Raw genomic sequence first — 17,751 nt, 5'->3', positions numbered from 1 at the left:
ATGGACATGTATACATGTATTTTATTTGACATATACTTTAACATATATAACATGTATTGGTCAACCTGCCATCTGGGGGAGAAGGGGAAAGGGGCAAAATTGTAACAAAAAGTTTTGCAATTGTCAATACTGAAAAATTACCCATGCATATTTCTTGTAAATAAAAAGCTATAATAAAAAAAGAATGATTATAAAAATAAAAATAAAACTATTTTGAAAAAAAAAAGCTTCCCCTCATAATTGTATTCTGCAGATGAATCCAAATCTGAATTTCCAGCCCTCTTTCTTCCCTGAGGCTCATCTGGGTTTTCTAAACTGCCTACTGCACAATCACCCCTTGAATATCCTTCCAATATCCCAAAGTGAACCACTGCTTTCTTTGCAGACTTTGGACTGACTCTTAATTGCTCCACCATTTCTAGAATCCCACAGGTTCCAAACCTTAGTCATTTCCAACTCTTCCCACTGTCTCAGCTCCTAGAGACAATTGATTGCCAAGTTCAATAACGCCGACCTCAGTTATCTCTTGCCTTGGCCCTCTCCTTTCCAATTCCACTCCTCTAGTATGTTAGTTCAGGCTCCCATTATTTTCTGCTTGAATTACTGGAATTACCTTCTAACAGGCCACTCTGCTTCCTGTCTCTCTCCTCTCCAACTGATCCTTCACATTGCTGCCAAAATCATCTTCCTAATGTACAGGTTTGCTCCTACCACTCCCCCGATCCCCACTGCCTACTCAGTAGTATGGCATTCAGGACCTTCCACGATCTGCTTCCAAACGGATATTCTTCTTCATGTGTGTTCCATTCCAGTCAAGCCGGAAGCCAGTTCTTCCCTCGACTGCTGTTGAGGGCTCTGTTCTGTGCCCCACGTTCCCTTCCTGGGACAGACTCTCAGCCCTCACCAGTTCTCAAAATCTTTTTCTTTTCATTAAAGCTCAGCTAAGATGCTGCCTCCTTCCTAGTTCCATTCCTAATCCTTCCCCTTCCAGGTAGGAACCTCTCTTAGGTACTTCTCAGTCTTATTATTCAAATGCATAACGAGTGCTTTGAAGAAAAGTACACTTTATAAAAAATGAAACATCTCTGATTGTGCCTAGCACCTAGTAGGTGTCTAATATCCAGAAGAGAAATGGTGAGAATCTGAGGAATCTGAACTTGGTAATTCATAGCTCTATTTCGCACTCACTTCTTTCTTTCAGTGAGGTCAGAATATTTTAAAACTCATACTGTTTGATACTCTTATAAACCAACAGAATCACCTCAAAAAAGGCAACTTACCTGCGTTGGTTTCATTGTCTTTTGGGGGGCTTCCTCTTCGGCTACGGCACGCACACTCAGAGCCGCAAAAGTGGTGAGAGCTGTCAGTTTTTTCATCTGAGAGAGAAAAAGCAGAGACCTCATCAACTGGGACCTTTTTCTCTTTCTTTCCTATGAAGCTCTGTGATTACGTGAGGAGTGCCGTCAGCTCCGGCTAATACAAACGAAAGCTCCCCCCACTCCCCCCGAGCGCTCCATTTTTTTTCTGAGGGGAGGGATGGGATGGGATGACACAACTGGACTTGGGAGTGAGCAGAAACCTCTCATCTAAGACATATAACCTCTACAAACCTCAGTTTCCTATCTTGCCGGAATGTTAGAAGGATAAAAAAGTGTATAAAAAAAACTTAGTAAAGCTTAAAAAGTGCTGTATAAATGTCAGCTATTGTTTCTCCCCCAAAGCCCTTTCTCACAATCATTATTAACAGATATCAGAAGATCTGAAGTGCTCGCTACCTACCTACCTATGTTTGTACAATGTGTAACAGGATGAATGCTAAGATGAATCATAGATCTTTAGAGTGGGAAGGAACTTTAGTGTAAGGCATGACAAAGTACTTTGGATCCAGGAACTCGATGATTTGGGAGGGGGGAGAGGGGGTGGAAAAGCAAAGAGAAACAAAGGGGAATGTGGGTGGCAAAAGCAGGATGTTTCCCACAACATCAGGTGTCTAACTCAGACATTAAGAGCTAGAATGAAACTTTAAAGATCCAGCCCCCTCATTTGACACATAAAGAAACTGAGGCCCAGAGAATAGAATTGTTTTGTCCAAGACCATACAAATAAGAGAAGAAAGAAAACTAGGAATAGATTCCAGCTCAGCTGTCAGGAAATCCAGGGTTTTCCCCAGGGCTGTTACAAATGAGAGCTACATGTCATTTCTCTTGCTCTGTTAGGAGGATTTTAGAAGTCTTGGTGTTCACTTCTACTCTAACCCCATCTCCTCCTCTGAAACCCAAGTTTCAGGTGCATCTGGGCAGACTTCACACTGTGGCTTCTGACACAGTTCTGGCTACCTGGTACAAGATCCAAGTCAGGCAATGACAATAAAAGAAGGTGGCCCGAGTAAGGACCTAATTTTAGTTGGGAAAAAGAATAGCAAAAACCTCAGGAGCCAGGGACAGGTGGCATGGCACCTAGGATGTGGTAAACAGTAGCTAATTAAGGAATCAGGCCAAGCTTGCCATGGTACAGTGCTCATGGCCTAAGCTCAGGGTCACAGGTCAAGACTAGAATTTTGGTTTTCTGATTTTGAGGAAACCCCAAGAGCTAACCCCAGTTCACAACCCTTCCATTTTAAAGCTGAATTTGGAAACCCTAGGACTCATGAAAAATTCAGAGAAATAGCATCTACACAACTCAAAACGACATCCTCATTGCACTGTTTTCCAAAGTATTCATTTTTTTTTTTTTTTTTACAATTTTCAAACACTGGATAAAGTGAAAAGTGGGTATTCTTTTAACTTCCTTTGAATTATTAAGATTAAGAAAATTAGCCTCTCAGACAAAAAAAATCTCTTTTTTATTAAAGCTTTTTATTTTCAAAACCTATGAATGAATAGTTTTTCAACATTTTTTGATCATTGCAAAACTCCTCTAGATTGTAAGTAATCCAATATATGTTAAACATGTTAAATCCAATATATGTATACATACTTATACAATTATCTTGCTACACAAGAAAAATCAGATCAAAAAGGGAACAAAAACGAGAAAGAAAACAAAATGCAAGCAAACAATGACAAAAGAAATAAAAATGCTATATTGTGATCCATACGCAGTTTCCATAGTCCCCTCTCTGAGTGTAGATGGCTCTCTTCATCACAAGATCACAGAAACTGGTCTCAATCATCTCATTTTTGGAAAGAGTCACATCCATCAGAATTGATCTTCGTAAAATCTTGCTATTGCTTGTGCATAATAATCTCTTGGTTCTACTCACTTTGTTTAGCGTCAGTTCATGTAAGTCTCTCCAGGCTTCTCTGAAATCATCCTGCTGATTGTTTCTTACAGAACAATAATATTCCATCACATTCATACATCATAACTTATTCCGCCATTCTCCAACTGATGGATATCCACTCAGTTTCCAGTTTCTTGCCACTACAAAAAGGGCTGCCACAAATACCAAAAAAAAACCCCAACCCCCAAAACCTCAAAGTTTTCCTTACAAACAGTTCAAATAAAAATCCCAGCAATAAGATTGTCCCTTTGTACTGCTTTACTTCTGGAGATTTATGCGGGGGAGCATGTTAGGAGAAATGGGTGATATCAAGCATTCTGATGCTTGTACAGTAGCAGTGACTGGGCCTGCTTCAATACTATTTTAAGAAAGTAGACTGCTGGCTCCAACTGAGGATTTTCTTGCTTTAATCAGGCATGAATCTGGTTGGTGCAGATAATCAAAGAAGCACCTTGTCAGAGGGCATTCTTCCTTGCACAACATTATTTTTAATAGGAAAAAATAAAACATAAGCCTTAAAACTCATGAGTTTATACTGAAGATTTATCTTCAGCAAGAAAATCTTTTTATTTTCAAGGCTTCCTGTAATGCATGTAGAAAACATCTATAGCTTTTTCCTGCCGATTCATCTACCCTTGAAGCCCTGTTCTACATAAGTTTCTCCAGATCGTGTGTTAAATGGATTGTGGCCTCTTCCTGTTCAATCGTGATCCCTTTTCCTCCCAATTCTATGTCTGGTATGCACTTTGTGTTCTGGTGGGAATTTTAATAGCATCAATAAATATATGAATTATTTGAAGCTTCAGTGGGAAAAGTTAAAGAAACTCAACTTCTAGCTCAACCCCCATGCCCCAACAAAGATGGAAAGGAAAGGAAATAAACATTTATTAAGTACTTGCTCATTTCTAGGAGCAGTTAGGTAGTATAGTGGATAGATTACTTGGCCTAGAGTCAGAAAGATTCTTCCTGAGTTCAAATCTGGCCTCAGACACTAACTGGCTATGTGCCCTTGGGCAAGTCACCTCACCCTGTTTTCTTCAAGTTCCTCATCTGCAAAATGAGCTGGAGGAAATGGCAAACCTCTCTGCTATCTTCACCAAAAAGCCCCCAACTGGGGTCACAATGAGACATAGTTGAAAAATGACTGGACCACAACTGAAAGTATTTACTATTTGCCAAGTACGATGCTAAACGCTTTACAAATATAATCTCATTTGATCCTCACCACAAACCAGAGAGATAGTTATTGCTGTTACTATCCCCATTTCACAGCTGAGGAAATAAACAAAGAGAGGTGAAGTGACTTGTCTGGAGTTACACAGCTAGCAAGTGTTTGAATCTCAATTTGATCTCAGGTTTTCCTGATTTCAGGTCCAGTGTTCTATTCACTGCAGTGGCACCTACTACCTTGGCAAGGGAGATCATGTCATCTTAAAATAAAAAAAAATTTACATTTATAAGTGTGAACTATGTGCCAGGTACTGTGCAAAGAGCTTTACAAATATTATTTCATTTATCTTCACAATAGGCCTGAGAGACAGGTAACATGTGCTTTAGTCAAATGAACTTGGGTTTTTCTGCATCAAGGGGCTACCCCGAGTCCCATACTTGTCTGGTTTTTGAGAATATCACAGTACTACCTTTGAATGCTTTGGTGGTAAATGACACATTGCTCTACTACCCTGACCTATATTATGGAGTGAGGTGGTGATTCATATATCACCCATCCCAGTGGCATAGTGTGTCAAGCCTGGAGTAGAGAAGACCTGAATTCAATTCAACTAATCTCAGTCAGCTTCAGTTTCCTTAATTGTAAAATAGGATAACACTTGAACAATGGAAGCAGTTCTGTTTCAGGAAAGACAAAACATTTAACTTTAAATTATTTGGTAATTTTAAAAGAAATCATGATGAATCAATCAATGAAAAGTGGTAAAATGGGCTCATATTTTCTTTTCCCTTTCAATGACAGTCTGATTGACACAGAGTAAATGTAAATAGCAATTATTTCTGCTTTGGTCAGAAACCCTGACAGTCTTCCCCTTTCATATTTATTTATTTAGAGTGTTTGGTTTTTGACCAGGTAAAAGAGGAAATTCTTTGTCTCCATTGCTACCTCGCCTTAATCACTGATTAGGTATTACCTCAGTCAAACCGAGACCTATTGAAGACTTCAGCTGAGAAAGGCCAAGGTCTCCCCACTGCAACCAGGGCCATCTCCAGATGTACTAATCTATGTCTGTTCACTGGACTCAGATGACTCTGGAGGGGAAAGTAAGGCAGGTAACCTTGCACAGCCTCCCTCATTGAAATCCAATTCACTTGCACATCATGGCATCACCTTCCTGACGTCATGGCTGTCTTCAATGAAAGACAAACAGCAATAACGATGACAGAGTCTGCACAGATTTACAAGTAGCAGAGTCTGTATGACTTTAAATGAATCAAGATCACTTAAATCTTTCCTAAGACTCAGTCTTCACAAGTGCATTTATTTACCAAAAAAGTAAAGCTCAATGACTTGATTGCTTTCTTTAGTAAGACAGCATATATTTCCAATTTTCTCCCTTTTGACACATTACCATTATCTCATTAGTTAAAAAATATAGTAAGCATTAGATACAGTCTTTCCTCAAGGGATTTTTATTTAAAGAATCCCTCCTCCACTATAGCTCTTATGCTCAACAATTTTCTACTGAAAAGAATACCTGCGTAATAAAAACTGATCTAATCTTTAGAATTCAATTCTAAACACTGGCCTCTTGTTTAGATATGAACACCACAACAATTAATTATTGAAACTGAAAAATATATCATAAATAGTAGGGTATCTGTAAATTGGGGCACACCTTTAATGATAAACCAAACTAAAAAATGATACTTTAAAGGTTTACTATATTAAGAGTACAAAGAGAAGTAAAACACATGACATTATAATCTTCCCATAGTATTGTATGAAGACTGAGGCTCAATACAAATTAGGAGGAAAGGGAATTAATGAAGGGAAGGCCCTCAGATATATTGATTTTACTCTCTTACTCTTGGAAGTGTTCTATCCATAATGTAACCACAGCTTTAGTCCCTATCCCTAGCTATTTTACCATCCTACTTTGAAAGTAACAAAGATGATTCTTTGTGAACTACTAGCTTCATGTGTAACTGCTCTAGCACATACATTGTGTACTTTCTTCTTTATTTCCCTTCCTGCTGCCCTACTTCAGATTCTCTTCATTGTACTGTACCTGATTGGATTCCTGTAATGACCTTGTAATCTCTTCTCCTTAACTACAGCCTCATTTGCTTCCAAATGATCCTGGATACTACTTCCAGATTAACATTCCTAAACTAGTATAGCAATTACTGAATGTTAGTACTAGTAGGAGCCATAAAACCCATTTAGTCCAATCTCTAAGAAAAAGGAGAAAACTGACATCCAGAACACAGGATTTTCCTGCTCCACACAAGCTACAACAATGTCATATTCCTAGTTGTCATTTCTAAAATGAGTTATTCCATCTTGCATTTGCAAGAAAGAATACATAATCTAAGCATAAGCATCTAGTATATTCCAAAAGTTTTCATGCACTTTTAACTACTGAAGCTTACAAATGCATGAAGACTATTGGGGCACTGGGGAAATTAGATGATAACCTCTTGTCTGAGATGCTGCATATTAGCACAAAAGGTTTTGGCTATGCGTTACATAATTCAAAAGTTGGTATTATTAAAAGTACATTTATTAGCTGAAGTGAATAACAGCAATTTGATTGCTCAAATCATGTATTGCTTTGCCTCAGATGGTACCTTATCAGTTTTGGCTGTTTTTTTTCCCTTCACACAATGCTCTGAGTACTTGCAGTCGAGAAGTCAATTATGGAACTCTAGGTAATCACAACCAAGACACTACACATACTATTAAACCTCCAACTGGTATGCCCAAGTTGGATTCATTCCAAGGATGCAAGGATGTTTCAACAATAGGAAAATAATCAATTACATAAAATCAATTAAAATCTTAATTAAAACCAAAACATATAAAGCCACACAACCAAATTAGAAGATGCAAAAAAGTCTTGATAAAGAACAATACTCATTTATGTTAAAAACCCTAAAAACTATAGGCATAAAGGGACCTTTTAAAAATATTACAGAAGAGATTTATTTAAAACCAAAAGCAAGCATCATTTGCAATGGGGACAAATTAGAATATCTAATAATACTGGAATAAAACAAGGATGCCCACTCCTTACTATTATTTTATATATTTCTAGAAATGCCACCAACAGCAATAAGAAAAGGAAGGAAAGGCATAATGATAGGTAAAGAAGAGATAAGATTATTCTTATTTTCCGATGATATGGTATACTTGGAAAATCCTAGGGAATCAGCAAAGATACTGAGACACTTAATGGCTTCAGCCAAATTGCAAGATGCAATATAAATGCTCAAAAATCAATAGTGTTTTCATATAATAATGAGAAAACCCAAGTAGCAATAATATAAATGGAAATCACATTCCCCATAATTACAAAATGCTAAATTATCTGGGGATTGACTTCCCAAAGCAAGAGGGGGAAAAGGTTTGAATATATTCGATTACAAAGGGCTTCTTAAAGAAATAAAGAACAACTTAAATAGCTAGAGAAATAAATATTCAGTGCTCAAGACTGGGTTGTGCCAATATAATAAAAAAGATAATACTAACAAAGTTAATTAATCTTTTTAATGCTATACCTATCAAGTTACCAAGGATATGCTTTATGGAACTTGATAAAATAATAACAAAACTCACTTGGAAAAACACAGAATCTAGAATATTATAGGAAATATGGAAAAGAGGTAAGGACAAAGGGGAAGAATAGCACTTCCAGACCTCAAAGTAGATTATAAAGCAGCAGTCATCAAAACTCTCTGGTTTTAGTTTAAATAAAACAAAGATAAATCAGTGGAACAGTCTAGACAAGGAATAATCAGAAACAAGAGCTTAATAAATTAGTGTTCAAAAAAGCAGAAAACATAAATTACCTGAGAATTCCTTATTTGATAAAAACTACAGAGAAAAGTGGAAAACAGTCTAGCAGAAATCAGGCTTAGGCCAACATCCCCATAGTAGACCCTAAATGGATATACGACCCTAATATTTTAAAGATCATACTATTAAAAAAATGAGAAGAGAAGCAAATCATATACCTCTCACAGGTATGGGCAAATGTACTCTTAACCAAACAAGGAAACAATTACAAAAGATGAAATAGTAACTTTGATTTCGTGAAAGTGAAAATCTTCTACATAGACAAAATTAAGGCACCTAGGATAAGAGGAGATGTGGTAAAATAGGAATGAAGAATCTTTGTATTAAATTTTCTCTGATAAGGGTTTTGTATTCAAGATATATAGGCAATTAACAAATATATGTAAAATAACTGTCATTTTTGAACAGATGAGTGATCAAGGATGTGAACAAATAAAATTTGCAATTCCAAAGAATTACAACTCACTCATAACAACATGAGAGAATGCTAATAATAATGAGAACTGCTAATAATAAGGGAAATGCAAAATCAAAATAATTCTGAGACTTTACCTCATACCCTACAAAGATGACAAAAATGGCAATAACAATGGAAGGATTATGGAATGTTAGACACACTACTATATTACTGGTGGAGTTGGAAAGTGGTACAACTATTTTGGAAAGCAATTTGGAATTATGCAAAAAAAAGTGACTAAAATGTCCATACTCTGTAATATCTCAGTTTCCCTGAATTGTTCTGTCTCGGTTTCCTTGAATTGTTCTGCTTCAGTTTCTCTGGTGGCAACCCCCTCTTCCTGGCCATTAGGACTGAGATAATTAGGGCTGGGAACTCTGGCCATTCTAGCATTCCAAAAAGTCCTAAAACTCCAGATGGCTTATCTCAAATACTTAGATGGGACTCTACCTTTCTGGCCCAGACTTCTTAACCTAGCTTCTTAACTCCCAACTTAGCAGAATTTATGATCCTTCCTTCTTCACCCCCAACCTGTCAGAATAAAAAAATTATGGTCCTTCCTGGAATTTCTACTCTATTAGTGCTCTGCTCCCTTACCCTGCCTTTGTTTTCCTGATCGCTGGAGCCCTATAAGAGTCTCTGGAATTACTCGCTTGTTGCTGAATGCTTTGAGACAAGAGTCCCATTCAACTCGACTAGCTAATATGGATTTGCCAGTCCAAACTCTACACTATTAAAATACTAAAAAACTCTAATCTGTCTTGCCTCAGTTTCTCCGGCATTTACAACCCTTTGAATCAGAGACCATTACTGAGCTTATTCCCAGGAAGTCATTAAAAAGAAAAATATCCCCATATGCACCAAAATATCAACAACAGCACTTTTTTGTGATAGCAAAGAATTGAAAATAAAGTAGATGACTATCAATCGAGGAATGGCTGAAAAAAATGTGGTACATGAACATAATGTTTGGTTAGAAATCATCAATTTGATAAAAACAGAGAATCATGAGACTATCTAAATTAAATGATATAGACTGAAGTAAGCAGAGGAAGGAAAACAATATACACAATGACTGCAACAATGTAAATTTAAAGAACAACTATACTCATACAGATCAAAAGAGAATGTAGCAGAATTAAAAATATCAAATATAACTTAAAAAAAGAAATAGGAGATAATCTTCCTAACTAGCAGTTCTACTTATTACCAGGGTGATCTTAGGCAAGTAACTAGACTTTTATGGGCTTCCATTTCTTCATCTATATAAGGAGGTAGTTAGATTAAATTATATGAAAGGGCTTTTTTTTGGCATAAATTCTAAGAGACACCTGGGTGGTGCAATGGAATTGAGTGCTGGGCCTGGAGTTAGGAAAAACAGCTAAAATCTGAACTTCTAAACTTTTTGCCTCCGTTTCCCCATCTGTAAAGAGGGAACAAAAACAGCAATAATGGACTAAAGATGTAGAAAAAGACATGCATTTTCTGACATGGACACTGTAAAAATTTGTTTTGCTTAACTATGCATATTTATTATAAGAGCTTTCTTTTTCTTTTTGTTCCCTGGGGGGGGGAGGGAGAAGGAAGACAGAAAAAAGATAGAAACAAAGTTGTCAAAAAATGAAGAATAGAAAGAGAGTCGCTGAAACATTGCTTGGAAAAAATGTATAGGGGAATAAAAAGTGGGAATCACATACAAGAAGGGAACCTTTGAAAGTAACATACTGAAATATATATACATGTATGTATATGTATATATATGTACACTCATTTTTAATCAAAACAAGCTGTATATAACAGAATCACAGTTTTATGTACAATAATCTTTTTATGTTCTACTATGTATATGGAGCCGCTCATTTTATTTGGCGTTTAATCTAAGAACAAAACAAATTAAAACTCACCAAGAATATGCTTCATATAACAAAAGCCCCCTCCCCACAAAGTTAGCATATCCTACTAACCCAAAGTAAAATGCTCCTAGAGTGCAAATGTACTTGAATATAATATGGCATTAGTATCCAATGTAAATGGTGAGATGCACCTGAAAAACGGGATTGGTGGCAAAATCCATTTGAGCTCACATTATTACAGGTGCAATTTGCTCTCAAGTATTTGGTCCAGCCATTTGGTATGTCCATTCCCTGCAGCTAATGAGCTGTGACAACTTGAGATTAGTCATCAAAATTCGGAACAGCCATTAAGAGCTTAATAGAATGAATGCTGCATGCTACAGTGCACTGTGATTTGTTAGCTCCTGAAAACCTGATTTCATGACAGTTTGCAGCTGGATTATTTAACAGCAGACAGGAAATGGTCTATGTTTCTAGAAACTATAGAGGGTAAACCCACCAGGAAACTTCCATTCAGATAATAGAATACTATTTCAATACTACTAAATATAAAGTCAGTTTTTGCACTCCAACTATCTCAGATATTGCAATCATAAACAGATTTCAAAACTGATAATTAATGGTCCCAAAAAATCCTCCAATTATAACCACTGTCCGTTTGGAGAAATGTTTAAAAATATGAGTCAACTGTCCCAAAGAGTAACCGTCATAATGACTCGGAGCCATTTTTGAGATTAGCATGAGGTTTATAAGGTGACCATGCTACATAAAGGAAACAGATAATTACTAGTGAAAGCAACAAATTAAAATAATAATTATTATTATGATTATTCCACTAAGGGCTTACTCTGCTGCTTTAGCATGGTACCGAAGTGACTGTGGATTCTTGAAGGCTGTGCCAGCAGATCACCAACTATAATAGTCCTTCCCAAGAAGGAAAAATTTTAGTATAAACCAGAAAAGGGATTGTATCTGCTATCCTAGGACCATCCTAGCTAGCTAAGTATGGAAAGGCTCATCATCAGTAAGAGGGATAGGGGACGGCATTGAATTTTGGAGAATAGTTACTTTCAAAAACCATCTACTAAGTTATCAAGGAGCTGTCAACTAGCATTGAGGGAGACAGGATTCAAACCAGCAGAAGCACAGATACTATAGGTTTATGGTTAAAGAAAGATTTTATTGATGTCTTCTGTTTCTTCTATCACTGAAGCCATCCCCAATATCCCCCTTTATTCCAGAAGGCCATCTCTTGGAATAAATAATATTTCTAAGAGGGGAAAACATCAACACAATTGACTGATAGTTAGCCACGTGTAATGTATAACATCTATAGACCTTCTACATCCACAAAAGGATGGGTCTGAGGTATTCTCTCATAATTCTTCATTCAGGTCATATTTGATTTATAGCTTTATTCTATTCACTTTTCATCTGAATATATGGTTTTTTTTTATACCATTTACGTTACTATAACTAACTGCATGTATGTTTTTTTTACCCAGCTTACTTCATTCTGCATCGGGTCATATAGATCTTTCCATGCTTCTCTGTATTCATTACATACATAATTACTTACAGCACAGTAATAATCCATTATATTCACTACCACAATTTGTTTAGTCATTCCCCAATTGACAGCATCTACTTTGTTTTCAATTCTTAGTTATCTCAAAAAGTGCTGTTATAAATGTCTTGGGAATACATGGGAATCTTCTTCTTATCAATGGTTTTCTAAATTGGAAACTAATATGGCAGAAACTAGGCATTGATCCACACTTAACATCGTACACCAAGATAAGGTCAAAATGGGTTCATGACCTAGGCATAAAGAATGAAATTATTAATAAATTAGAGGAACACAGGATAGTTTACCTCTCAGACCTGTGGAAGGGGAAGGACTTTATGACCAAAGCAGAACTAGAGATCATTACTGATCACAAAATAGAAAATTTCGATTATACCAAACCAAGGGACCTGTATGTGCACGAATGTTTGTGGCAGCCCTTTTTGTAGTGGCTAGAAACTGGAAACTGAATGGATGTCCATCAGTTGGAGAATGGCTGAATAAATTGTGGTATATGAATATTATGGAATATTACTGTTCTGTAAGAAATGACCAACAGGATGATTTCAAAAAGGCCTGGAGAGACTTACACGAACTGATGCTGAGTGAAATGAGCAGGACCAGGAGATCATTATATACTTCAACAACAATACTATATGATGACCAGTTCTGATGGATCAGGCCATCCTCAGCAACGAGATCAACCAAATCATTTCCAATGGAGCAGTAATGAACTGAACCAGCTACGCCCAGAGAAAGAACTCTGGGAGATGACTAAAAACCATTACATTGAATTCCCAATCCCTCTATTTATGCCCATCTGCATTTTTGATTTCCTTCACAAGCTAATTGTACAAGATTTCAGAGTCTGATTCTTTTTGTACAGCAAAATAACGTTTTGGTCACGTATACTTATTGTGTATCTAATTTATATTTTAATGTATTTAACATCTACTGGTCATCCTGCCATCTAGGGGAGGGGGTGGGGGGGTAGGAGGTGAAAAATTGGAACAAGAGGTTTGGCAATCGTTAATGCTGTAAAGTTACCCATGCATATAACCTGTAAATAAAAGGCTATTAAATAAAAAAAAAATCAATGGTTTTCTAGAAGTATAAGCTCAGTAATGTAGTCTCTGGTTCATGGATGTTTTGGTCATTTTTTTTTTACATAATTCCAGATTGCTTTCCAAAATACAGAGTGATATCACAGCTCTACCAATAATGTATTAGTTTGTGTATTTCATATTTTTGAAGGTAGCCCTCTATTTCTTTTCTATTCTCAGTTTTATTATAGAAAGGGATTATGGTATGTGGGCAAAAGAAGGGATATGTGAGGACTTCAAGTATTTTTCCATTCAACACATTTTTCAAAACCTCTGGAACTTAAGTCAGATGGGTGGGTGTGCCCAAAAGTTCTTCTTCACAGCACTGCTCAGCTGGAAAAAAAAAAACAAAATAAAACTCCAGGAATTTAGCAGAGTTAGTCTTGGCACGTGGGGGAACTTGAGCACAGGCATTCCCAAGTCCAGCGCTCTAGCCACTGTACCACAGTGACTGCTTCAACTCCGTCTGACGTTTTCATCTTGATCACCTCTTTTGCAAACGATTTTTAGATAAAATGCTTAAGATTTCATTTTAATGCCATTACCATGTTGTCTTGTGGCACTGTCTGGTTAAACGCAAAGGTGCTTCTTTTAAGAGCCACAAAAAAGAGAAAACTTCTTTTTAAGTAGAAATGGGTCCCAAGAATCTCAAGGATGAGGAGGCATGAATAGCAGAGTGAACAGATCCTCTGAAATAGAGTGATGCAAGAATGCTTATTCTGGAAAAACAAAAGGCCTCCATCACAGCAAGTCAGAAAATGGGGACAATTCTAAAGATCAACTACAAAATATGATATGTTTACTTTGTCTTGGCTTCTAATGCTCAATTCTTTATTTTTCCCTTCTCCTTTTGAATTCTGTGAGAATGATTATTTTGCATGTTCACCATTTATGGACCTTTATCAAGCTATTATTTTCTTTTGTGTGTTAGAGAAACTGGAAACTAGAGGGGAAAAACTCAGAAAGCAACACTTTAGTATGAAGAATTTCTATCATATGCAATCTATAGAACTTCATCAATTTATTAAGTTGTATGTTTGAATAAAATGAATTCTAATTTCACATATAACTGAATAAAGCAAATCCTGAATAGTTAACAATGAATAGCAACAAAAGAAGCATTTTTTTTGGTAAATGCATGTAATCAGTTCTTAAATAAGTATCCATCACTATTGTCTTGATGTTCCTATAGCCTAAGGATGGCATTAGCTTTCTGAGGTTTATACTGAAGGTCTCAGAGAAGGCAATAACAACTAATTCCCAAGAGAACCTACTGTTTTCATTGATTCAAAAGCTTAAAGATATTTTAGCTAAGATTACTGTCCTGGCCAGAGGTGTTTCAATAAACAAATCTTATATTTGTTTGGCTACTAACATCAGATTTCTGAAATTCAAATATACTTTTGAAATCTAAACACACCTTAATTTATTAATAGCCACAGATGACCTAAAAAAACCCAAAGCAAAGCAATCCAATCCATTGTGCACACATCAGCCTTTCATATATCAGAAGACAACTCTTCTGTCCCCTCCCTGCCCTCCTTGTCCTTTCCCCTCCCCAGATTCCTCTCTTATTTTGGTCAGTCTCTTCTGTATGTACTTCAGCTTATCAATCTTCTTCCACAAATGTCTCCCAAAGAATTGACCATAATTCCCCAGGTATAGTGTGACTAGGGTAAATAACACAGCAGTATTATTAGCTCACAAGATCAGGCTATGATGTTTCTTTTAATCTAGCTTAAAATAGGTGGCATGTCATACTGTACACGTGCAGTCCAGTCAGTCAAGCAAACAAGCATTCATTAAGGGTTTTCTGAGCGTTGGTTACTATGCTAAGCTCTGAGTATACAAAGCAGGACAGTTACTGACCCTCTCAATGACCTTATTATATTCTAATGAGGGAAACAACATGTATGTATCTATATGGGGAGAGGGGGAAAGACACAGACAGAGGACAGCCAGAGACAGAGAAAGCCATATAAGAAACTTACAGAGTAAATGGAAGATGTCCTTTGAAGGGAAAGCATGAAGTTGAAGGAAAGGCCTCCTGCAGAAGGAGGCCCTTGACATGAATCCTAAGGAAGACAGTGATTCTAAAGAGGCAGAAGTGACAGGAAAGAAAACATTCCGGGCATGGGGGACATTCAATGGAAAGGGATGGAGAGTGAAATGAAGTGTTGAGTGTGAAAAAGCTTTGATGGCTCCAAGTTATTAAGACGTTTAGATATATTTAATTTTAGATGTAACAGGGAGTCACTGGTGTTTACTAAGTAGAGGTGACAGGAGCAGCCCTACAATTTTCAAAAATCACATTGGTGAATTTTGGTAGCTTTTGGTGATTTGGTAGCTATATGGAAGACAGGTGGGAGTAGGGGGTCTCAAAAGTGAATTGTGTCCTGAAGGAAGAGGAGGAAGGCAGTTGTGCCCCGGGGAAGGAACAAATTCAAGGCATGAGGGAAAATCAGTATAAAACACAGAGCCAGAAGATGGAGTATTATTTGTGAGAGAGAAAGGACCAGTTTGGATGGATCACAGATTACAGAAGAGGAAGTCATATACAACAAGATTGGAAAGATAGATTGGGGCCAGGGTGTGAAAGGTTTTAAAAGTGAAACAGAGGAATTTATATTTTATCCTAGAGCTAATGAGGAATCCATTGGGAGTTCACCAGTACTTCCAGGTGGTAGGGGAGTAACATGGTCTAACATGCATTTAAGGAAATTAACTTTGGCAGTTGTGCACAGGATGAACTGGAGTATTGTGATAGGAGGGAATGAGAGCAATTCAGAAGCTAGTGCAGTAATCTAGGTGAAAACCAATGAAGTCCTAAACTACATCGAGAGCTATATGGGTGAAGAGAAATGGTTGGAACTGAGAGAAATCATTGAGATAAAAATGGCAAGATTTGGCAACTGATTTCATTTGTGGGGTGAGAGAATGATGACATGAGGATTATGTCAAGGCTGAATGGCATAGTTTGGAAGAAAAGTTAGTTTGAGTGCTTGGTTCCTACAAAAATGGGACTCATGCATAGAAATAATTGGGCCTATGGAATTGAGGAGATCATCAAACAGAATACAGTAGAGAGAAAAAGAGGCCAGAGGATAGAGCCTTGGAGTATATCCATAGCTAGTGAACATGATATGAACAAAGATCCATCCAGCAAAGGATAATGGAGAGAGAGCAGACAGGCAGGATGAGGACCAGAAGGGAGCAAGGACTCAAAACATCAGAAATGAGAGAGTATATAGTAGGGAAATGTGAACAACAGTGTCAAAATGCTTCAAAGAGGCCATTTAAAATTTAGAAGAGCCTGTTAGATATGGCAACTAAGAGACTATTGGTTTCTTGGCTATTTCCTTAAAATTGTTTAAGTAAATCATCATGTCCTCCACATGAGGTGACAAGATGCCAAGGTCATCCACTGCATCCTGGGTCATTGCTAGTCCCCTTGACTTTTGTCTTGACACTGGACTTCAATGTCCCTGAAAGGGGGAATGAGACTGACAACTTTGTGCATTCCTGCCTTACTTAAATTCAATTCACACACAAAGCAAAATATTACTTACCCCTCTTCGAAAATGAAGAATAGGCAACAGCAGTTTTGCCAAGAATAAATCAATTTTTAAAAAGCATCTAGTACTTAATTTGTGTCACTGCAATAAGTGCAAGGGATACAAATACGAAAGCCAAGATATCTGCCTTCCAACTCTAATAAACTTTGAATGGAAAATGCCATTCCCATTCAGAGAAAGAATTGTGGAGACTAAATGTAAGTCAAAGCATACTATTTCCACTTTTTTTCCCTTTCTCATGGTTTTTCCCCTTTCCTCTGATTTTTCTTTCCCAACATGATTCATATGGAAATATGTTTAAAATGAATGTACATGTACAACCTATATCAGATTGCTTGCTAGCATGGGGAGGGAAGAAGTAAGGGAGGGAGGGAAAACAAAAATGGGACTCAAAATCCTAAAAAAATAGAATGTTGAAAACCATCATTACATGTAATTGTAAAAACAATATACTAGTAAAATAAAATAAAAAAAAAGTCTGCTGTCAAGAAACTTATACTCTCATGCAGGTGACAAAACACAAATTGGAGTGGTAGCCAGGGGGAAATGGTGGGATTGGGAAGTGGGCAATATAGTTCAGAAAACTACAGAGATAGTGATTGTAGCCACAATAGAACAGACTGACATAACCCATCCAAATTGATGTGATTGTGATTCTTGGCACCCAAAGAGGGTCAGGAAAGTGACGAAGGCAAGTATACACAGCAAAGAGGTTGCCTTGTACAGATAGGGAATTAAGTCAAAGATGGCTCTGGTTTTCCCAATAGTAATCACAGAGAGGCAGTCACCAATCAGGATAGGGGTATAATGACAGAAGCTTATCTATAATTGTAACAAGAAGGAAGGAGATAATTGTCCAGAAAGTAATGAAGAATGGCCTA

General features: G+C 37.0%; 1 protein-coding gene across 4 annotated transcripts in view; it reads right to left on the bottom strand.

Moving 5' to 3' along the window:
• APOOL (apolipoprotein O like) overlaps nucleotides 1-17,751 on the bottom strand; it is a 176,867-nt gene that overhangs the window by 102,063 nt on the left and 57,053 nt on the right. For all 4 annotated transcript variants that reach the window (XM_031944605.1, XM_031944604.1, XM_031944608.1 and 1 more), the window contains exon 2: nucleotides 1,281-1,376. In XM_031944605.1, the coding sequence (XP_031800465.1) occupies nucleotides 1,281-1,376 (96 nt within the window). The remainder of the gene's footprint in view (nucleotides 1-1,280; nucleotides 1,377-17,751) is intronic.

This window comes from Sarcophilus harrisii, chromosome X (genome assembly GCF_902635505.1).
Source record: "Sarcophilus harrisii chromosome X, mSarHar1.11, whole genome shotgun sequence".
Taxonomy (NCBI): domain Eukaryota; kingdom Metazoa; phylum Chordata; class Mammalia; order Dasyuromorphia; family Dasyuridae; genus Sarcophilus; species Sarcophilus harrisii.
This window is presented reverse-complemented; position numbering and strand designations above follow the sequence as displayed.